The 23,275-nt window shown below is 41.1% G+C and overlaps 1 protein-coding gene, 1 non-coding gene and 1 pseudogene across 3 annotated transcripts; 2 read left to right on the forward strand and 1 right to left on the reverse strand.

The window, feature by feature from the left end:
- Window positions 1-15: 15 nt before the first annotated feature.
- Window positions 16-22,940, reverse strand: LOC101719474 (uncharacterized). Of its 2 annotated transcripts, XM_087201311.1 has the most exons (5): window positions 22,781-22,940; window positions 22,090-22,343; window positions 6,520-6,646; window positions 6,266-6,326; window positions 3,531-5,870 (listed from the first exon to the last, which is right to left on the reverse strand). In XM_087201311.1, exons 3-5 carry the CDS (start codon window positions 6,551-6,553, stop codon window positions 4,136-4,138), a joined length of 1,830 nt encoding a protein of 609 aa, XP_087057437.1. In that variant the 5' UTR covers window positions 6,554-6,646; window positions 22,090-22,343; window positions 22,781-22,940; the 3' UTR covers window positions 3,531-4,135. The 2 variants fall into 2 exon arrangements, with proteins under 2 accessions (XP_087057438.1, XP_087057437.1); XM_087201312.1 differs by lacking the exon at window positions 22,090-22,343 and having other exon boundaries at window positions 16-5,870; window positions 22,781-22,937.
- On the forward strand, window positions 1,272-1,372 carry LOC147821208 (small nucleolar RNA U13). The gene has a single exon (XR_015447572.1). It is a non-coding gene; the product is annotated as a small nucleolar RNA U13 (small nucleolar RNA).
- LOC106007824 (TIMELESS-interacting protein pseudogene) lies at window positions 9,946-11,060 on the forward strand (annotated as a pseudogene).
- Window positions 22,941-23,275: the final 335 nt, after the last annotated feature.

The raw sequence follows: 23,275 nt of genomic DNA on the forward strand, positions 1-23,275 counted from the left end.
CCATCTGAAAATCTATAATTTTGATGGATTCTTTTAATATATCCTTGTGGGAAATGAACAAGACAATGATTGATAGTTACACAAATTATCTGAAAAGTTAAATATTTCTAGGAAACATCTGCAGAAGCTGTTGATTTGACGAAGACATGCACATTGTTTAAAATTACATACAATGAAAAAAAATTGAAAGAATACTGACAGCACATTCAACAGTGACAGGAAACACTGACAACCTGCTTGGTACAAGGCAGGTGCTCATTCTTACACTGTGGACCAGGTAGTGCCTTCACTGCACAATTCAGTAGAGAAACAAACTCCCATGTAGTCTTTTCTTACTGCACCACTATAGTTGTCATGGAGGAATCAGAAACATATAATCCCTGACAGCATTAACAAAACAGAATTTACTACATAAGACCTTAGATTAATCCAGTCTAGAGATGTGGTGGATCAGTACACCAGGGAATATTCTCAACCTTGAGTGTCCAAATTCACTGTCTGGTGGACACATTAAGGTTTGTGGGAAAATCCAAACCGCAAAAGATATGAGTAGAATTTGTGGAGTTATCTATGGATCATTATATCTCTGGACACATGGCAATTAGTGGTAGCTTTGAAAATGCAGCCGTGTGCATTTGAGGAAGAGGTATGTTTTGCAAAATGCACTGTTAGGCAGTTCCATCTTTGTGCCAGACCTTATAGAAGGCTCTTATACAAATGGAAAGGGAATAGCCTACTCTACACCTCAGCTATACGGTATAGCCTACTGCTCCTAAGGTATAAACATGTACAGCATGTTACTGATCTGAATGTTGTAGGCAATTATAATACAGTGGTATGTGTATTAAACACATCTAAACATAGAAAAGGTACAATAAAAATATAGTATAAAAGATAAAAATGAGGGACCTGTACAGGGTACTTCCCAAGAATGGAATTTGCAGGACTGGAGGTTGCTCTGAGTGAGTCAGTGAGTATTAACTGAACATGAAGGCCTAGGACATTTCTTTACACTACAATACACTTTCTAAATACAGTACACACAGGCTGCATTACATTTATAAGAAAAATTTTTTTCTTCAAATAATCTTAGGTTTCTGTGCCATTTTTACTTTATAAACTTAATTTTGCAGGACTGGGGATGAAACCCAGGGCCTCATGCATGCTAGGCAAGCACTCTACCACTGAGCTACACTGCCAACCCACTAAAAGTTTTCTTTAAACTTTTTGACTCTTGTGTAGAAACATTTAACTTAAAGTACAAATAAAACACCGTTTGTGGTTTACAAACACAATGACTGGGTTTTCAGAGTTTTGTGAGATGTGCCTCCCTCAAGCCTTCTTATAACATTAGCACATAACTTATCTGCCATGAAAAAATATATATATTGTACAGCTGTACAAAAATATGCCCTTACTCTATAAGCTCTTTCTATTTTTTTAGTATCTTTCCCTTTTAGTTTTTTTAATCCTTTTTGTTAAAAACTAGGACACAGGGGCCAGGGATTTAGCTCAGTGGTTTTGCCGCCTGCTGCACAAGCGCATGGACCCAAGTTCAATCCCTGGTACAAACAAAAAACAAAAAAACAACTAGGACACAAACACATTAGCCTAGGCCAACACAGGATCAGGATCATGAATATCATAGCCTTTCATGGCTCTATCTTGTCCCCTTGTTCTTCAGGGGCAATAATGGAGATGGAGCTATCACCTCCAAAGATAACAATGCTTTCTTCTGGAAAGAAGGAGAAACCTGCCTAAGGCTGTTCAACTTTTTATATACCAGTTGAAGGAGTGCATTCTAAACTAATGATATAAAATAATAGTACAGTAAGTACATAACATGGTCATTTATTATTATCAAGTACTAAGTACCATACTTAATTGTATGTGCTCTATCTTATACAAGTGGCAGCACACTTTTGTTTCTAGCAGCAGCATCCCAAACACATAATATGCTGCACTATATGACATGACAATGGCTATGACATCACTAGATAGTATTTCAGGTACATTATAATCTCATGGGACCACTGTTGTGTATGTAGGCTGCTACTGATCAAAATGTTAAGCAGTGTGTGACTGTACTCTTCACTGGCAGGGCAAAGTATCCAAAAATGAGGTGGAAGCAGGTGTCCCTAAAGCTCCTATGCATCCATATATCTCCACATATAGTGTTTACAAAACCTAACTCCCTTCATGGCTTTTGTCTTCTGTGTCTCACCCAAGTAGACTATTGGTGAATTTTAACATGGAACCTTAAGGGATGGACAGTAGAAAACATAGGTCATGATTGTTACCCATATTAACACACTCTAGGAAAGCCATGTCCAACTATAGGTTACATTGTACTATGGGTCTCTGTTTAATGCACATTCTGTTTTACAAACCACAGCAAGGAGGAATGACAATAACCAAGAGCAAAAGATGAAAAGTACAATTCAAACAACAGGATTCAGTAAGATAAAGTCTGCCTACTCCCAAACTTATAATAACTACAGTGGACCCTTGAATTATGACCAGCCTGACATATGAACAACTTTGATTATAACCAGCATTTTAGTTTTAACTTACAAAGTCTTGATTCAAATGCCAGCCACTTGTGCTTCCAGATGGTCTCAGATATGGATTTAACCCTGTTCTGGAAGGAACAATACAATATCCTTTCCTATGTGGAATTAATCGAGAAATACTGGGCCAATGTCTCTCTTAGGACACTGAGATCTGCCTATATACAGGAGACTTTGAAGGCTGTGTAGAGGAGGCTGAACTTTCAATTGACCAACTTGAGTTACAACCAGCCGTGGGAAATAAACTGAGTTCATAAGTTAAGGGTCCACTCTATTAACACAGAAAACAGAACAGGGCTCCTCTGCCCTCTCAAAAGAAAACTTCTTGCAATCAGAAAGAATGAATGTATAGCTCAAGCATGGTGGCATACATTTGTAATCACCAGCATTCAGGAGGCTGAAGTAGGAGGACTGGCACAAAAATTCAAGGCCAGCCTGGGCTACATAGTGAGTTCAAGGCCAGCCTGAACCACATAGCAAGACCCTATCTCAAAAAAACCAACCCCACCCAAAAAATGAATGTATATAATTCATAAGGAATATCTACTGTCTGCCACACAAAGCCAGTAGGAATATCCCAACAATTTCCAAACTGTCATTGTTCAATAGTCCCTTACTCAAGGAACAATTTTAAAACCATATAAAAATATGAAAAACTTCATGTTGGAGATACACTTCAGTTAACCCATGAATCCAACAGACTTCAAAAGGAAAAGAGAAAACTGTACTAACTGATAGAAAACACTACTTATTAAACATGTGTACAACTGCTTAACTGGGGCTTACAGATTTATCTCACCTCAATGTTCATATGCCAAAGTAATAAATAGAAATCTATAGCCCAGGGATACACTTTAAGAATGAGCAACTGATAAAATATGTAAGTTTTATAACATTTCTTTCATGATGTGAATTTCCCATATTATCAACATTTATAGTCTCTCTTCCTAGTGGGCGTCTTCATGTGAGTCTGAAGTTTCACATGACAGAGGATACCACTTGACTATATGATAAAGTGGAAATTTTTCTATTATTTTTTTGCTTTTATATAGTTTCCATCCATGTGCTTTCTCCCTTGTTTGGCAAAGATGTGGACCACTGAAGACTTTCCCACACTGCTTACACTGAATAAGATGCTCTCCAGTGTGAGCCTGTTTATGTTTTCCAAATAAACAGGAATAACTAGAGGCTTTTATACATTCTTTACATTGTAGGATTTTTCTCCATGTGCATTCTCAATGGATCCTCAAAAACATGTATGATCAATGAAGACTTTCCCATGATGCTTATGGTCACAAGGCTTTTCTCCATTCTGAGTTCTTTCTGGTATTCACACCTGGAGAACTGAAAGTTTCCTGTGTATTTTATTTTTTGTGTTGTTGTAGTATTAGGAAATAGAACTCAGGACCCTAAGCACACTGGGCAAGGTCTCTACCACTGAGCTACACTTGCAGTCCCTCCCACATTTCATTTTCACAGGGTTTCTCTACAGCAAGAGTCCTTTCATACCTTCAAGGGGTAATGGGACAACTGAAAGCGTTACCATGTAATTTATATTCAAAGGACTACTGTCCATTATGAGTTCTTCCATGTATTCGAAAGGAACGTGAACACTTGAATGCTTTACCACATTGTTGACATTCATAGGGTTTTTCTCCAGTGTGAGTTCTTTCATGGATCCGAAATGAACGGGAGCAACTAAAGGCTTTATGACATTGCTGACATTCATAGGGTTTCACTCCAGTGTGAGTTCTCTCATGCATTCGAACAGAACTGGAGCAGCTGAAGGCCTTCCCACACTGCTTACATTCATAGGGCTTCTCTCCAGTGTGAGTCCTTTCATGTATCCGAATGGAACTGGAACAACTGAAGGCTTTCCCACACTGCTTACATTCATAGGGCTTCTCTCCAGTGTGGGTCCTTTCATGCATTCGAAAAGAACTGGAACAACTGAAGGCTTTCCCACACTGTTTACATTCATAAGGTTTCTCTCCAGTGTGCGTTCTTTCATGCATTCGAAATGAACTGGAAAAACTGAAGGCTTTCCCACACTGTTTACATTCATAGGGTTTCTCTCCAGTGTGAATTCTTTCATGCATTCGAAAAGAGCTGGAACAACTGAAGGCTTTCCCACACTGTTTACACTCATAAGGCTTCTCTCCAGTGTGAGTCCTTTCATGGATTCTAACAGAACTGGAACAACTGAAGGCCTTACCACATTGTTTACATTCATGAGGTTTCTCACCAGTGTGAGTCCTTTCATGCATTCGAAAAGAGCTGGAACAACTGAAAGCTTTCCCACATTGCTTACATTCATAGGGCTTCTCTCCAGTGTGAGTTCTCTCATGAATCTGAAACGAACTGGGACAATCAAAGGCTTTGCCACATTCTTTACACTTATAAGGCCCATTTCCAGTATGCATAATCATGTGTCTTCTGTAGCTTGGAAGAGAAATGAATGCTTTCCCACATTCCTTGCAATCGTAAGGTTTCTCCCCAGTATGAATTCTTTCGTGCTTTCGAAAAGAACTGGGAAAACTGAAGGCTTTGCCACATTTTCTACATTTATAAGGTTTTTCACCAGTATGAATTCTTTCATGACTTCGAAAAGATGTGGGACAACTGAGAGCTTTACCACACTGCTTACACTGATAGGGTTTTTCTCCGGTGTGAGTCCTTTCATGTATTTGAAAAGTTTGGTAATATCTAAAGGCTTTTCCACATTGTTTACATTCATAGGGTTTCTCTCCAGAGTGAGTTCTTTCATGGTTTCGAAATGAACTCGGATGACTGAAGGTTTTCCCACATTCTTTACATTTATATGGTTTCTCTCCTGTGTGCATTCTCATGTGTCCTCGAAAGGTTGTGTGATAAATGAAGGCTTTGCCACACTCCTTACATTCATATGGTTTCTCTCCAGTGTGAGTTCTTTCATGGATCTGGAAAGAACTGGGCCAACTGAAAGCTTTCCCACATTCCTTACATTTATAGGGCTTCTCTCCAGTGTGAGTCCTTTCATGTATTCGAAATGAACTTCGAAAGCTGAATGTTTTCCCACATTCCTTACATTCATACAACTTCTCTCCATATTTGTGGCACTCATAAGGTTTGCATTCATTATGAGACTTCATATGCCTATTAAGAGATGAGTGACACATATAGACTTTTCCACACACACTACACTCATAGGGTTTTACTCCAGGAAGAGCTTTCTTGTTCCGTTTAAGATCTGGAACCTGGCTGATGGTTTCCCTAAATTGACCTTCTTTCTTTTCACAAAGTCTCTCTACCATATGACCTCTGTAAAATATGAGAAATGCATTATCAGTGGCTTTTTTATTGATGATTTTATAATTATTAATGATTATTAAATATTTCACAATTATTAATAGGTAACAGAATTATACTTTTACTACTTTAATGGAGCAAGTATGCAATGAATGCTCTGCAGGAGAATTTGACCACAGCTATTATCAAAACAGTGATAGTCATAATATGCAGCTTAATACTCTAAGTGAATTATTTTTCAAATTCTGAATACCCATGTCATTGAAAAAAAATCATGGTGAAATTTTTTCTAGAAATATATAAATATGAAATTGGATTTGTTCTGTTTACTTGCTTTTTAAAATTTCATGACATGACACATTAAGATTTTCTCATAGGACACTACTTTTTTTGTACATAAAAGTCACCTTAGATTTCTCCCCTGGTTTTTCTGCTTATCTTCACTGTTGTGGTCATTCCAATTTTCCCCTAAAATGCAAATCCAGAAAAGCCATTTTAGAATAATATGAAATTATGCAAAGATTATTAAAGTCTAGGTGTATGATGAGCTGATAGCCTGACAAGTATGCCTTTTCCATGCTATACATCTTAGAACCTTGATAATGACCAAAACATATTTGTTCTCTAATTGACTGAGTATGGAAATGGTTTTGCTTCTTACCTATAGAAGCCAAGTTAATGAAGGTTTCCTGCATCACATCTCTGTAGAGTGCCTTCTGGGAAAGATCCAGCAAAGCCCACTCCTCTTTGGTGAAGTTCACAGCCACATCCTCAAAGGCCACGGAGTCCTAAAACATTGCACATATACACATGTAAAATAAGATGAGCAAAACTGACAGCACTTGGGATATACACTCAATCCATTAAGAAATTCACATATGATTCTGTAGTCTCCAAATATTTATGCTGTAACTTGGTCATCAGAAATCTGTTTCTCTGTCCATACTCATTTGCTCACAGATATAATACCTGAACAGAAGGAAATTATTTCTATATTTTAATTATGATCACTTCAAGTTTTATTGTTCTCCAATGACAGGTGCACAGCATCTTGGAGAATTCTATACAACTGAAGCTACTTGGGGATGAGCAATTCCTTGTGAGAAAAACTTTCAGCTCTTGTCTCACCATATATCATATCACTAAGCATTCCATGAAACAGAAGCAAGTCTGTATGGTTTTAATCTATAAATATATACTAAAGAACTGTACACATTTCCTCTAATTACATGTGTGAGCCTGTGGATGTCCAACTTCCAGCAGGCCATGTTCTGCCAAAGTATTGCAGATCATTAGAAGTAGTCAGGGTCAACTGAGTCAATTTTTTTTTTTTGGTACCAGGGATCAAACTCGGGACCTTACACTTGCGAGGCAGGCAACAGCACCACTGAGCTAAATCTCTGGCCCAATCAAAATATTCTTTTAAAGAAGTATTCATTTTAATTTATGTATGTAATATGTATCACAGACTCAGTTGCCCTTTTTGTCTGTCCCACCTGAAGTTAGGGAGCTACAGAGAGGGTAGAAGACAAGCACAAGGAAGAAGGCACAAGAGCTCCACAGGATCTCTGTACTCACACAAGATTCAGGTCTACTTCCTTCCAATATGTAGCACACATACTACTTAATGGTGTACCCCAAACAACACTGACTCCGGAATGGGTCGTGAGTTACAGTTTTCAAGGAGGTTCACTAAAGTCTACAACTGTTTGATGGTGAATGAGATAGTCTGGACCATAAATGTCTCCCAAAGGTCCATATATTGAAGGGTTGGTGCCCAGTGTATGGCACTACTTGGAGGTAACAGAACCTATAGAAGGTGGTGTCCAGTAGAAGGAAGTTAGGTCTTTGGGGTCATTGAAAGGGATATTGGGACCTCAAAGCTTCCTGTTTCTCTCCTTGCTTTCCAGCCACAAAGAAGTGAGCAGACCTCCTCTGCCATGCATTCCCACCATGATGTACAGTGTCACTGTAGGACCAAAGCAACAAGGCCAAGCAACCATGGGCTGAAACTGAGCCAAAATGATCTTTTCCTCCATTAAGTTGATATCTCAGGTATATCAGGTATTTTGTCCTAGTGACAGAAAGCTAACTAAAATAGTGAATTTACCCATGACTACAAAATACCTAAGAAGTTCAGCAGTGCTGTCCTCGAAAAGAAATGAAATCCCCTTTCCCTAAATTCAGGAGGAAGTGACTGCCCAGCAGGTACTCTACAGGCTGATCTCCCACGTCTCTGGTTTCCAGCTCCCGCAAGGTAAACATTAGAGCCCAAGGGAGAATGGAAGTCCCTAAGCTGCATAATTCCCCTAAATACTGAGCTCTGAAACAGATCATTAACTTGCTGATACACAGAAGGCAGAGATCCCAGGGACCACTTCTGATATCAAAATTTATCTATTTGGTAAAATAACAGCAAAATATCCACATCTCTCTTGTTGGTGGAACTAGGGAGTAAAATGAGCTGCTTGATTCAGCCCTAATTTCTCTTTGTACCACTGATATGTGGTACACTAATTTGCTCAAAGAAAGTCTCACTACCTACTGCACAGACGAGAATTAACATTAGCAGGCCTGAGAGTGTTTATCTTTATTAATACCTGATTGCAAAGTTCATCTGTCACTGCTATCTGCAAGTGATTATTTTCAGTGGGACCTCAAATGATAAGTATGGCAAAGGAGAAAAAAGGAACAACAGAGTGGGGTGGTACATCCCTATAATCTAAGCATTCTGGGAAGCTGAGGCAGGAGGATTGTAAGCTTGAGCCCAGCCTGGATAACACAGTGAGACCCTGTCTCAAAAGTAATTTTTTTAAAGAGCTAGGTATGTAGTTCAGTGAGAAGGTCCTGGGTTCAATACCTAGTACCACCACCAAAAAAAGTAACATCAGAACAAAACCTACAAAAGATATGAGGGCTGGATGTGTGGCTCAGTGGTAGAGAATTTACCTATCATGCACAAGGCCATGAGACTGATCCTCGATACTACAATCAAAAAGTTATAAGAGTGGCTCAGTGTCTCTAAACTCTTTTGTTTTGTTTTGTTTTTTACAATCAATATGTATATACAGAAATCCTCCTATTTTCCTTCTGAGAAACTGGGCCTTTTTACCTGCTAGGCAGAGAGTGCTGTTTGGTCAGTCTCCAGGAAGCACTCAGAGAACTGAGTGTCTAATGAGCTTCCCTGGTAGATGAGATGCATATGTTTTCACAAGTTATTGCTTGGGGAATTGAGCCCATTTTATGTGATCACATTAGGAAAAGACATCTGGAAGCTTGCACCTGCTTCCTTCCAGACCATAAACAACTATTAAATATGACTAAGAAAAGATATTTAAAACAATCCTAATGAAATAAAATTACTGGGGTCTAGGGATATAGCCTAGAGGTAAGGTGTTGGCTAGCATACTTAAGACCCAAGGTTCAATCCCTAGCACTGCAAAAAATAAATATATATAAACATATATAGATAGATAGATATATTAATATCAGAGTAGAATGAAATAAGTAGAAAGGTGCAACCTATCTTAGTTCACTTTCTTGTTGCTAGAACACAATACCTGATACCCACAACTTAAAGGAGAGGTTTCTTTTGGCTCAAATTTTCAGTCCACATTCAGCTCCAAGACAGAAACAGCACAGTGGAAGGGCCGAGGCAAAGACCAGCTACTCATCCCATGGCAGACAGGAAGCAGAAAGCAGGAAGGAGCCAAGATGGAAGGTAACCCCTTCTAGGTCAGACCCTCAGTGACTCACTTCTTCCAACCAGACACTATCTCCTAATAGCACATTCAATTCTAGACCCAGTACTACTTACTCTGCCATGATGAAGGGTGAGCTTCAGACATTTCCAGCTCAATGGATGGACCTTGAGATCATACTCAAGGGAAATAAATTGAACATACATGTTTAATACCACATTGTTTCTCTGGTGTGAGAAACTGAAAGTGGAAATAAGGACTGAAAGGTGTAATGGATGTTGGTAAATGGGAAGAAGGTGTCCAAATGGGAAGGGGAACAGGAAGGACGAAGGGAGAAAGGAAGAGACAAGAAAAAAGTGAAAATAGAAGGAAAAAATGGAAACAAGGCTTTTGTACATAGGGAGGGGAGGGGCTTGAGGGGGAAAATGGGATAAAAAATAAAACAAAATAGAATATAGACTCAGGCAGTAGATTAATCCAGTGATGAGTACAGCACCCCATGATCCAATTGTCTTTCAAAAAATTAATCTCTGAACACATGAGCCTTTGGGAGGATATTCTAGATCTAAACCATAAGACTACCATTCTTCAAATAAACTCATTACCACAAGATGTCACTTTCACATATAATATCTCATAAAAATTCCATAAATCTCCAAAACAGTTTTTAGAAGTAATGAAGAGGTTGATGTGTAGCCATTGCGGTCCGTGCAAGAGAAAAAGATGCTAGAACCACAAGTGGATGGCTTGATTGACCTACCAGATTATGAACATATAGAAGATGAAACTTTCCCTCCGTTTCCACCTCCAGCTTTTCCGCAGAGAGAACCTTCATCTGAACCAGATGAAGAGTCAGGGAGCAGAGAACCTGTTCCTGTCCCTCCAAAGAGAACAGTTAAAAGGAACATCCCCAGGCTGGACGCTCAGAGATTAATTTCAGAGAGGGGCCTTCCAGCCTTAAGGCATGTGTTTGACAAGACAAAATTCAAAGGTAAAGGTCATGAGGCAGAGGAGTTGAAGATGCTCATCAGACACATGGAGCACTGGGCACATAGACTATTCCCCAAACTGCAATTTGAGGATTTTTATAGACAGAGTTGAGTACTTGGGAAATAAAAAGGAAGTTCAGACTTGTTTAAAATGAATTTGACTTGATCTCCCTATTTTACACGAAGATTTTGCTAGCAATAGTGATGAAGTAGGGGAAAATAATGGCCTTGAGGTAACAGCTACTGAATTTGACCCCTTCCCGACAAACTCAGCGGAGGGTGAGAAACTTGATCCTGAGCCTAGGAGCACCCTCATGGAGGAGCAGCAGCAGAGAATTGAGAGGAACAAACGGCTGGCCCTGGGAAGAAGGCAGGCAAAGCTGCTGAGCAGCAGTCAGGCCCCAGAAAACAACATGTCCATGGACACACATGGCGCACAGGCAGTTGAAGAGGTTCATGCTGGAGAGGAGCGGGAGGAAGTGAACAGACATTCTCCACACCCCATGCGGTAATACTCCTGCCAGTGCTGTAAGTGGAGAGGAAGTGAAATCAGAGCAAACACAACTGGACCAGTTGTACATTTTTAAAATGTACAACTCCAAGCTGGGTGTGGTGGTGTACATCTGTAACCCCAGCACTTGAGAGGCTGAGGCAGGAGGATTGCTGCAAGTTTGAGGCCAGCCTGAACTCCATGGCGAAACCCTGTCTCAAAACACCAAAAAGAAACAGTAAAATGTACAACTCCATGCTGCACAGTTACTGAGGTTAGCGAGGCCTCCACCAAGAAAATGTCTGATTAATTCAACATCCTGCACATTTGCCATTTGTATTTTGTTTATGTGAAAATTCTTAGGTAGTAAATATATGCAAAATTCTGCTTAAAAAAAAAAAGTAATGAAGAGCTACTTCTCTATACCTCATAGGAACAATGGGTAAAGTCTTCTGGAGGACAAAGTGACAGCTTATCTAACATACACCAAGGATTTTCAAACTATAATATTCTAAGCAGGATGACACCAACAGAAAGACAAATAGAGCAAGAGAATTTTTTAAAAGTCCTCCACGGTGTTAATGGCTTATATCTAGATGGCCCCCCAGAGCCTCATGAGCTCATGGATAGTGCTTTTTGGAGGTAGCTGGACCTAGGATGTGTGAATATGGATTAAGGATGTGTGATAACTAAATTAGTTTACTGATTGGTTTAGCACAGTTCTGATTGTGGATAACGGGATGCCCCACCCTGGGCATGGGTGGCACCAACCAATAATCTTGTAGCCTGGATGGGATATAAAGGAAAAGGCCTCCTGCCTGTCCTGCCACGGACTCTTTTCTCTTCTGCCATACCACCCTGCATTGGAACCAGCTGACTATGGACTGAAACTTCTAAAACTGTGAGCCAAAATAAACCTTTCCTTAACTTGTGAGCATGTAGATTTAAATGTGAACAATACAACTAAAAAAACTTTCAGAGTCACAAGCTAAGTTTATGTGCTGTGCTGAGGATGAAACCGAGGGCCTAAAGCATGCTAAGCACACACTCTGCTACTGAGCTGTACCCCTAGACCTCTAATTTTCTTTTGCTACAAAGACAGGAAGAATTTTCTCATATACTAAGCCACAGGGCCAGGGATTTTGCTGAGTGGTACCGCTGCCTGCCTCGCAAGCGCAAGATCCTGAGTTCGATGCCCGGTACCAAAAAAAAAAACAAACTAAGCCATAAAGAAATAGACTGGGACATTCAAATATATAAAAATGAAGGGGGCTGGGGATTTAGCTCAGTGGTTCCACCACCTGCCTCACAAGCACAAGGTCCCAAGTTCAATCCCTGGTACCAAAAAAAAAGGAAGTTAAAAACAAACCACAAAGTAGGAGACAATTATCTACACTATTTACAACATAAAAGCCTTAGTGTGAAAAATAAAAACATGAAGACAGGTATGCTGGTCCATTCTTGTAGTCCCAGATACTCAGGAGGCTGAGGCAGGGGGTTGCTTGAGCCCTGGAATCTGAGATTAGCATGGGTAACATAACAAGACTCCATCCTAATTAATTAATTAAAATGAAAAATAAACATGATTTTAAAAGGGGAAAATAAAAGCCTTTTCTTGGTGGTGGTGGTGGTACTAGGGATTGAACTCAGGGCTTTTGCACTGAGCTATATCCTGTTACCCAAACAAATGGAAAGTAGATCCTATTTCTTACAAATTAGAAAGATAACAATTAGTCAATTAGATGCTCTCAAGTATAGCTGAAGATGGCAAAGAAACAGTTATGTGCAGAGGGGAGATGGATCAATTGATGGACTGCACTGGTATTTCCAAAATATTTTTAAATGACCATGCTCTGTAGCCCACTATTTTTTCCAATGCCCAGAGAATTTATTGTGCTTCTATTTAGGAACAGATAACAAAAATGGTAATAAAATATCTGTATTTTTCACAAAATAAAAAAAAAAAGCAATCTAAATAAGCCCAAACGCAATCACTGGAAGGAATGATGCTCCCAGCCTCAATATTATCAAGTGCAAGACATTGTGAGGCAAAGAAACCACTCAAAAACCTTTTCATTGTAATTCCAGGCAGATGCTTTTTTTAATTTGTTTTGGTACCAGGAATCAAACTCAGGGACTTGTGCTTGCCAGGCAGACACTGTGCCACTGAGCTACAATCCTGGCTCTCACTGTGATTCCATTAGTAATTATTTAGATGACGCTAAAGTAAGAACTATTTAGAAGTAAGAACTATTTAAAATAAGAATTATTTAGATGACACTAAAGTAAAAGAACATTTCACAGTGAAAAAGAAGATAATAAAGGTTTAAAAAGTAATCAAAGAAGGCCCAGGGATGTAGCTCAGTGGCACCACATCTGCCTCACAAGTGCAAGGTCCCGAGTTTGATCCCTGGTACCAAAAGAAAAAAAAAAAAGTAATCGAAGAATCAGGACTGTGGCCATGTTTAGGGCAGGATGGACATGAGCCAGGGAAGAGAACATCAAGAGACTAGGGTCTGTCCAAAGCCCACTAACACATACATATTTTAAAAAACACTTTATTGCTGGGCACGGTGGCACATGCCTGTCATCCCAGCACTGAGGAGGCTGAGGCAGGAGGATAACTTCGAGTTCAAGGCCAGCCTGAACTACATAGCGAGACCCTGTCTCCAAAAGGCTAAAAAAAAAAAAAAGAAAAAGAAAATAATTTGTTTGCCTTATAAAAAGACACTCTGGGTTTTAACTTACAATTTTGGCAACAACAAATGAATGGTCAATGTCCGCTTAGAAAGAACTGGCTACATAAACTCATTATTACACAGACTTTTAGAAATGTTTAGGCCATGGGCTGGGGATATCACTCAGTGGTAGAGCACTTTCCTAACCTGGGTTTGTTACCCAGAACCACAGAAAGGGGGGGGGGGGGAGGAAGAGAGGAAGGAAAGAGAAGAGAAAAGGTAGCATGTACTGAAATGAACAGACCTGCAGGGTTTATCCATAGAACGATAAAGTCAAAGGCATTGCATTATAGGTAGCATCTCATCCTTTCTATGTCTTTGGAGGCAGGGACCTCCACACAAATACCAGACCAGGATGGTAACACATGACCCATGCCAAAGGGTCTGAAAGGGCTTATCGTGTCCCTAAGCGAGGTGGCTGGGAGACCAGGGGGGCCTCTCAAATAGGTATGAAATGGCTTGAGAGCAAGAAAGGAGCCTGGTGAGGTCTTACTGAGGTTAGGAGTGGACTGTGGTTAAGTCTGTTACACATCTAGAGAGGACTGCAGAAAGTGAATCTAAGTCTCACGTACTGGTGATTGGATCATGGAGCGCTATACTGACCAGCAGATTCATGCACTGATTTGTTCATGGCTGATTGTACTGTTAGAGGTGGGGCTGGTTGGAGGTGGTCACTGCAGTGTGACCTGGAAGGGTCTGTTCCTGTTCCCAGCTCCTCCCTCTCTCTGCTTCCTGGCTGCTATGGGAGGAGCAGCTGTCCTCCACCCAGGCGGTCCACCACGCCCTTCCAGCATGGCCTGAATCCTCAATGACTGAGACAAAATAACCTCTCCTCCTTTACGTTATGTGAGTTGGGTATTTTGTCCCAGTGTCTGGAATGTGGCTCAAGACATCTTGTACACATGTTAGGCCCAAGATGAAGACGAATGAAGCCTTAAAGCTGTAAGCAGTCAAACATCAAATAAAGGAAAGAGAGGTTTTCATTTCTGGTCTGCCATGTAAGGAATTCGAAAGTGATCATTTCACTCATAAAAGAAAGAAATGAACAAACTTAAAATGAACTACTCTTTTAGATTAATCAGCCAATTGAGGTTACCGGGAAAAACAAAGACTAGAAAACTAGCCATTTTGAAAAATGCCTAGAATATTCTCATCTCAACAAAAACAACAACAACAACAAAAAACCTGACCTCAAAAGAATCTACTTAGGCTTGAGCCCTGGGTCCCCGAGGCAGAACATGAGAGGGCACAGACCACGCTGTCACCAAGCTGCAGAGCCTGAGTGATGCCCATGGGCCCAGCGACCTCCTCAAGATCGAGGTGAGCAGCCCCCAGACAGTGGGGGTCAGCCTGGGCCATTTCCACCACAACCTTCCTGTTTTCTTTTTTTTTTTGGTACCGGGGAATAAACTCGAGACCTTACATTTGTGAGGCAGGCGGCGGCACCACTGAGCTAAATTCCAGCCCCCACCCACCCCCCAGACCTTCCTATTTTAAGCTAAAGGAATCTACTGTTAGAAGATGCAGAGACTTTGAATGGCTATATTGTGAATTAGAAAAACAGAGCAAGGTTGTAGTGCTGCCCCCCTGAAAGCACTTCTGCGTCAATTTGCTTTTAAAGGAATACTTGAGGACAATTTTATTGAGCAAGGGCTGGAGCAGTTTATAGACAAGGTCGCTGCTCATCCCCTGGCACAGCATGAATGCTGTCTTCACATGTTTTTTACAGGATGAAATAACAGATAAATGCTATACTCCCTGTAAGACAAGAGATGCTTGAAATTTGGCAAGGGACAAAAACATGACCCTAAATGATTCCCGTGTGCCAGCAAAGACATTCTAACTACCCCTTAGCATGCCGCAGAGACTGGTATAACCTGCCTTCACCACACTGACACTCATATGCTCGGTTTTGTTTGGCAGTTGACAAGTTAATGTGCTTTGGTGAAAATCTCTCACTCCAGCCTTTCTATATAAATAGGTCTTCGTTGCTGTTTTATGTGGTATACACTATAGCCTCACAAACCTTCCCATATAATCTGCAGCGTCCTCAATCTTATTTGCACAGTTTTTGTGTCATATTTGCTGCTTCAATCTGATTAACTAGACTATTTCTCTCTCCCCTGTAATGTGTAATGTCACTTGATCTAATTAATTTATGTGTAGAGCACTGTATCATTCATTTTCAGTGCCACACACGAAAGATACACACATCCGCACAGAACGTATTTTCCTTCTGGCCTATAATACCCTTCACATGGAAGATTCATGAGAGAAATCTTTACATTCTATATAAAAACAAAATCAAATTTATATACTAAAATCATTTGTCTAAAAATTTAAGTTGTTTTCAAATAAAAATGCATTTCTGATATGCACTGAAAAAAAAAGAGAATCTACTTCACCAGAGCTTAGCCAACTGGGATTTTACCAAAACCTAAATGACCTGGGGGAAAACACACCCCTTCTGGATTGGGGTGGGCAGTAATGGGGACTGAAGCCAGGGTGTTCACACTGAGCTCCAATCCTAGTCTTTCTTTTATTTCAGATAGGGTCTCAATAAGTTGCCCAAGTTGGGGTCAAATATCTGGTCATCTTGCCTCAGCCTCCCAGAGTGCTGGACCTACAGGTTTGAGCCACCACACCAGCTTGGATTAGGGTTTGTTTAATGGTAGATTTCATTACATAGGCATAATAGAGATTCACTGCCCCTTAGTGAGCCCCTGGCTCTCTCTCTGAAAGGTCCAGGCTGGGATTGAAAGTTTCAGGGCTCTTAACCAAATATTGGGTGTCTCCTACCAGCACCAAAGCAGGGTGGCGACAAAGAAGGGGGTCCCCATGCTGTCTCATTACTTTGGTTATGGCTTAGATTTCAATGTCCCCCAAAAGTCTCAAATGTTAGAGGGTAAAAGCTACCTAATGGGGTCCACCAAAAATGTCATTACAACAGAAGTCTCTCCTCTCATCCCTCTCTCAGGATATACAGTACTCGTGAGCCAAGGACAAGGACTAAACTTCTCTTCCTTCCTTCCTTCCTTCCTTCCTTCCCTCCTTTCTTTCTTCAGTATTGAGGATTGAACCAGAATTTCACACTGACCTGTATTCCCAGTCCTTTTTATATTTTTTATTTTGAACTGAGTTCTCACCAAGTTACTAAATTGCCCAAGTCAGGCTTGAACTTGCAATTCTCTTAACTCAGCCTCCCAGAGTACTGGGATTACAGATGTATATCACCATGCCTGTACTAAGCTACATCCCCAGCACTTTTTCTTTTTTATTTTGAGACAGGGTGTCACTAAGTTGTCAAATTGTCCAGGCTGGGTTTGAACTTGCAATTCTGCTCAGCCTCCCAGAGTGAAACTACCAGAGATTACAGGCATGAGCCAACACTGCCAGCTCTAAATACCTTATATTATACTATAGAAGCTCACAGCCCAGGGGCACAAGGCTCACTAAAAGACTGAGACCAAATCATAAAACTACACAAAGCTTCCATTCCACCCACACCTTACCAGTGATAAGAATTCCATACACTTTTCAATGAAAGATACTGAAAAGAACTGCACATTTCAGATCTTATTTAATAAGTAAACCAGGCATGATGGTGCATGCCTGTAATCCCAGCATTTTGGGAGGCTGAGGCAGAGGATGGCAAGTTGGAGCCCAACCAGGGCAACTTAGAGACACTGTCTCAAATTTTAAACAATTTTTAAAAGGTCAAGATGAAAATTTAATGCAAAGGCCCTGGGAGCTATGCCCAGTACTGAAGAAAAGAGAAGTCTATAGAGAATCTTAAAGATGCCAGGGGAGAGAAAAGCTAAAACACAAGGGATAGATAAGCCACTAACACCCACAGCCAAAGTAAACAGCAAAAACAGCTGGAATCCTTGCAGGATAAAACTTAAACCTGACATGAAAGTCTCATTTCCCTGTTTCTTCTTCCTCACATTCAGCTTTCAATTAAAAAACTCTAATGCAAACTAGAAGATTTTTAAAAACATAGTTTTCGGAGACAGGGAAAGCCAAACAACCAGATGCAGACACATCAGGTGTGGTGGTGCACCCCTGTAATCCCAGCACTCAGGAGGCTGAGGCAGGAAGATCACCATGAGTTTGAGGCTAGCCTGAGCTACATGTAAGACCTTGTCTCAAAAAAACAAAAACTAAAATACAGACGCAGAGACAGCAGAGATGGTGGAATTGTTAGACCAGCATTTAAATCAACCATAACTGTTATGACCTGAGTACGGTCTGTCCCCATCAAAACACATGCTGAGGTTCAGGTCCAGTGGGGTGGTGTTGAGAGGTGGTGGTGCCTTAAGGAGGAGTCTGGGGCCAGACTTGAGGGAGTAACACAGTTCCCGGGAACATGGGTCATTACCAGGGCAGTTTGGTAAGAGGCAAACCTGGCCTGATCCACAATGCTCCACTGTGCACACATCAGCTTCCTTTCTGCTTTCCACACGAATGGGGCAGCAGTGGCTCTTACCAGAAGTTGGGCAGATGCTCATGGACCTCCAGAACTGCAAGGTCAACAAATTATTTTTGGAGACCGTATCTTACTATGCAGTCCAGACTGGAACTCACAGTAATCCTCCTGCCTCAGCCTCCCAAGCACTAGAATTACAGGTATGTGTCACCATCCTGGTTTATTTTCTTTATTTTGGTACAGGGTCTTGCTAAGTTGCCCAGGCTGACCTCAAATTTGCAATCCTCCTGCTTCAGCCTCTGAGTAGCTGGGATTAGAGGTAGGTGCCACCATGCCTGGCTAAGCCTCAAATGCAAGGCCCTGGGTTTGATCCCTTGGTTTCAATCCCCATTGAAGAGGAGAAGGAAAAGAAGAAAATGAGGACAAGGGCCAGGGATTTAGCTCAGAGGCACTGCATCTGCCTCACAAGCACAAGGTCCTGAGTCCGATCCCCAGTACCAAAACAAAAAAGGAAAATGAGGACAAAGTGACACCATGATATATATGCTAAGGCAGCAATGGCAAACCTTTTAGAGCTTTCAATGATACAAAGAGCCTGCTGTGGCTAATGTGCCATAGGTTCACCACCACTGTGCTAAGGGCTCTAATGGAGACAGTGGCATTTTGCAAGAAGAGACAGGTAGTATAAGCAGAATATAGAACCATTAAGAAAAATCACAAGAGAATGTTAAGGGAAAAAAGACGTTAACAGAAATAAAGAATTCCTTTTTACATTCTAAATATTACACAAAGTATAACATACATACACCAAAGAAAAGGAACAGAATAACTGAAACAATGCCTGAAATTTTCCTCCAATTAATAACACCAAACAGATCCAGAAAGCTCAAGAAAATATTTAGTGGGATAAATATCAAAAAACACACATATAGGGGCCAGGGATTTAGCTCAGTGGTTTCGCCACCTGCTGCACAAGCGCAAGGACCCGAGTTCAATCGCTGGTACAAAAAAAAAACACACATATAGCCATAGGCAGTAGTACACATCTGTATTTCAGCACTCAGGAGGCTGAGGCAGGGGGATCACCATGAGTCCAAGGCCAGCCTGAGCAACATAGGAGACTTTGACTTTAAAAAAAAGAAAAAAAAGGACATATTATAGATGTAACATGTTCAAAATGTAGGGGGAAAAAAATCAAAGAGACAAAAAACAGTGAAAGAAGCCAGCAGTTAAAAAACACCTTAGTGGGCTACGGATGTAGCTCAGCGGCACCGCGCCTGCCTGGCAAGTGCAAAGTCCTGAGTTCGATTCCCAGTACAGGGGTGGTAGGGACACCTGAGTATAAAGAACAAGGATGGGTTTAATTTGTACTTATTTTCAGAAACCAGGGGGCGGGGATTTAGCTCAGTGGTTCTGCTGCTTGCCTCACAAGTGCAAGGTCCCGTGTTCAATCCCTGGTACCAAAACAAACAAACAAACAAACCCAGAAATCATGCAAATGAGAAGAGTACAGTAAAATATTTAATGTAGCTAAGGGGAAAAAAATATCCATTTAGAATTCTGTATCCAACAAAAATATCCCTTTAAATAAGGGAGAAGCCTGGCGTAGTGGGGCACACCTGTAATTCCAAGTACTCAGGAGGCTGAGGTAGGAGGACTGCAAGTTTGAGGCCAGCCTGGGCAATATACCAAGATCCTATCTCAAAACAAAAATTGAAATAAAAAAGAAAGAGGAGAAGGGGGTGGAGAGCTGAAGACACGGGTGAGTTACAGATTGCTTGCCTAGTATATGTGAAGTCCCCGACTCAATCCTCAGCACCACAAACAATAAAAATACAAAGATCCAGCAGGCAGAAAACCAGTAAAGACACAGTTGAATTGAAGAGCACCATCAAAGAAATGGGTGTCATGGAAACCCATAGAATACTTTTAACTGTAGCAACCCTTCTTAAATTCACAGGAAACATTCAACATCATACACTGTACTGTGAGACAAAAACAGTTTTCAAAAAAACAGAAAAAACAGGGCCAGGGATTTAGCTCAGTGGTACCATGACTGCCTCGAAAGCACAAGTGCAAGGTCCTGAGTTCGATCTCTGGTGCCTAAAATGGAAAAAACAAATCATACAAAATATGCTCTCTTACTACAATGGCATCCATCTAGCCCTCAATAGCAGGAAAACAGCTGCAAAATCCCCAAACACTTGGAGATCAAATGACACACAGCTCAAAAGAGAAATACCAAGAGCAATGAAAAGTTACTTCAGGGGAGGGGAAAGGAAGGAGGGGAAGAGAAAAAAATAAATAAAAGGAGAAAATGGAAACAAAGCTTTTGTAAATAAGTAAGGGAATGGGTTGAAAGGGGAGAGGAGTGGGAAAAAAAGAAGAATCACGATATATTACATACAGGTACAAATTCTCTATGATGAATGTGATCATTATGTGTATCTAAAATGTACCAATAAAATTAATTTTAAAAAAAGAAAAAGATGTTATTTCAAACTAAAAAATATTAAAATACAACTCATCAAAATTTGTGGGAAGCCACAAAGGAAGTGCCCAGAGGGAAATACACATCATGGGACACATACACTAGAAAGGAAGTCCTATAATCAATAATCTAAGCATCAATATTAGGAAGAAAAAACAAAACACACAAAAAAAGCAAATTAAACCCAAACAAAGTACAAAACAGGAATATTTTAAAAGAGAAATTAAATAAAATCAAAAGCTGCTTCTTTGAAAATATCATTATATTTGATAAGTATAAAGCAAAGCTAATTGACAAAGATATCACAAATGCAAATGGAAAAGCTATTGACAAAATCCATTAGGCATGTGACAGGAAACTGAGAATAGAGAATTCTTCTTGAAAAGCAACATATATGAGAACCCCACAGCTAAAATCATAACCAATAGTAAGAAACTGTATGTTTTACTGGTAAAATGAGGAATTAGACAAAGATGTCTCTGCCTATCACTCCTTTTCAACAGGCCAGTGAAAGTATAATTAATGCAAGAAGAAAAGGAACAAATAAGCTAAACAGATTGGGAAGGAAGAAATGAAAATGTCCTCGTTGTCTATAACAAGCTATACAGAATCTCAAAGAACACAAACTCCTGGAACCCGAGGAAACAAAACAGTCAGGTTGAAGGACACAATGTTTCAGGATACAAAGGATACTTTTGTCTACTACACAGACCTCAGTTGCTTTTCTTTTTTTATAGATTCACACCCATACAGTAAAAGTGATCTCTGACAAACGATCAAAGGCCATTCAATGGAAAAAGACAGTCATTTCAACAATCAGTTCTGGAAAAACTGGACAGCAAAAAAAGAAAAGAAAAAAGCAATAAACACGAATCTAGACAGATTTCACTTACACCTTCTACAAAAATTTTAAAAAGGATCATAGATCTATCAAAATGCAAAATGCAAAACTATAGAACACCTAAAAATAACGGGAAAAAACATTCATGTGATCTTGGATTTACTTACTGAAAGCTTTTAGATACAAGTTAAGATCCATAAAGAAAAAAAAAAAAGTTTAACTAAAATGAAAAACTCCTGCTTTATGAAGATTCTATGTTAAGAGAATAAAATAAGAACCAAGAAGATTTTCTTGTGGGTGCTTGAGAGGGGCAGCAGGATGAATTGTATTCTTTAACCAAAGCGTGAGAGTCTCTCACACATGCACTTGTGTAAGCTTTTTTCCCCCTAGTATTTGTATATCTTGGCTGAATGTCCTTTGAGGACGATGTCATTCATGAAATGTCACACAGTACCTGTGCTCCTGGAGGAGAAAGGTGGATGAGGTTTAGGTTTTGCCTGCAAAGACGACGTTAAACACCAAGGTAGGAAACCGGGGAGGGTTAGTGCTAACCTCGTGCTGTGCTAGAGGGTGGATCACCCAGGAAAGTTTGCAAAGCACAACTTCGATCCAGAGGAATTTCCAGGATGCAGTTGCTCGGAAAAGGCAATGGACGGAGAGGCACAAGGACTTTATACGACGAACCTCTGGATGCTTGTTCTGTGCCTTCCTCTCATAAAAACATCCACAAGTGATCTAATTCTTTCATTAAATCCATCTGTGCAGAATGTTAATGAAAATACGGCATCCGGCTGGAATGCACCATCCTGGAGAAACAGCTGATAAATGATGCTTGTCCAAAAGAGGAGGAAGCTGAATTTGGGGATGTGGGAAGGGATCTAGAAATCTAGGGATTACTGCGAGCCCCGGAAGGGGCGAGCTCGGATGCAGGGCCCTGAATCTGAGACCCCGCCTCCATACGTCTGTAAACTCTGGGGGGAAAGGGGCGACCCCTACAGAGAAAGGAAGGCGTGGGGACTCCACAGACCACAGCTCCAGCCATGCACGAATCCCACGTCCGAGTCGGGGTCCCGGTGACTCCCGGGGTCCCAGGTGCCGGCCCAGACCCGCCCACGGCCAGAGAGGACCGAGGACCGAGCGGCGGCCCAGACTCATGAGCTGACTCGGGGGGCCCAGGTCCCACCAGATTCACCTCCGGCCTGCTCCTACCACACCCTGCGCCCCTCACCTCCCCGGCACTCACCATCTCCGGGCTTCCTCCGGGCGCCTCTCGCGGCCTCGCAGTCCCGGGCCCCCCTGAGGTCCTCCAGTGGCAGAGAGACAAGAGGGGAAGAGCGGCCGGAGCGTAGCTTCCTCTACGGGGATCGGCGGTGCCGAACAGTCCCCGCCCCGCCACACACACACACACACACACACACACACACACACACACACACACACACACACACACCCCTTTCTGACGGGGTCTCTGATTGGATAGTTCACCCGGACACGCCCCCCATTTTCGCCTGAGTGACAGCGGAGCGGAAAGATGCTTCCTGAGCCCTCCCTAAAATAGCGGGCACCAGGAATCTGTAGCTGCTGTGGGCGTTGGCGTTGCAACAGAACTTGCTGTAAACCAAGAGTTGGGTGTTGGTGTCTGCCCGCAGCTTCTTCTGAATGCCGGTGCACAAGCGTGCACAGGCAATTCCTAATTCAGTTTCTACATAAAGTGAGGCCATTTGTCCACTGCAAGAGA

The sequence above is a fragment of the Heterocephalus glaber genome, unplaced genomic scaffold (assembly GCF_053883595.1).
Source record: "Heterocephalus glaber isolate CG9 unplaced genomic scaffold, H.glaber_assembly_v1.0 deba00001760, whole genome shotgun sequence".
Taxonomy (NCBI): domain Eukaryota; kingdom Metazoa; phylum Chordata; class Mammalia; order Rodentia; family Bathyergidae; genus Heterocephalus; species Heterocephalus glaber.

Bases quoted from the DNA above. Each gene is read 5' to 3' on its own strand.
- LOC101719474 (XM_087201312.1), bottom strand. The intron at 6,327-6,519 runs GTAAGAAGCAAA...TTTGCATTTTAG, and splicing joins CATTAACTTGGCTTCTATAG to GGGAAAATTGGAATGACCAC. The intron at 5,871-6,265 runs GTGACTTTTATG...CATATTTTACAG, and splicing joins AACCAGGGGAGAAATCTAAG to AGGTCATATGGTAGAGAGAC.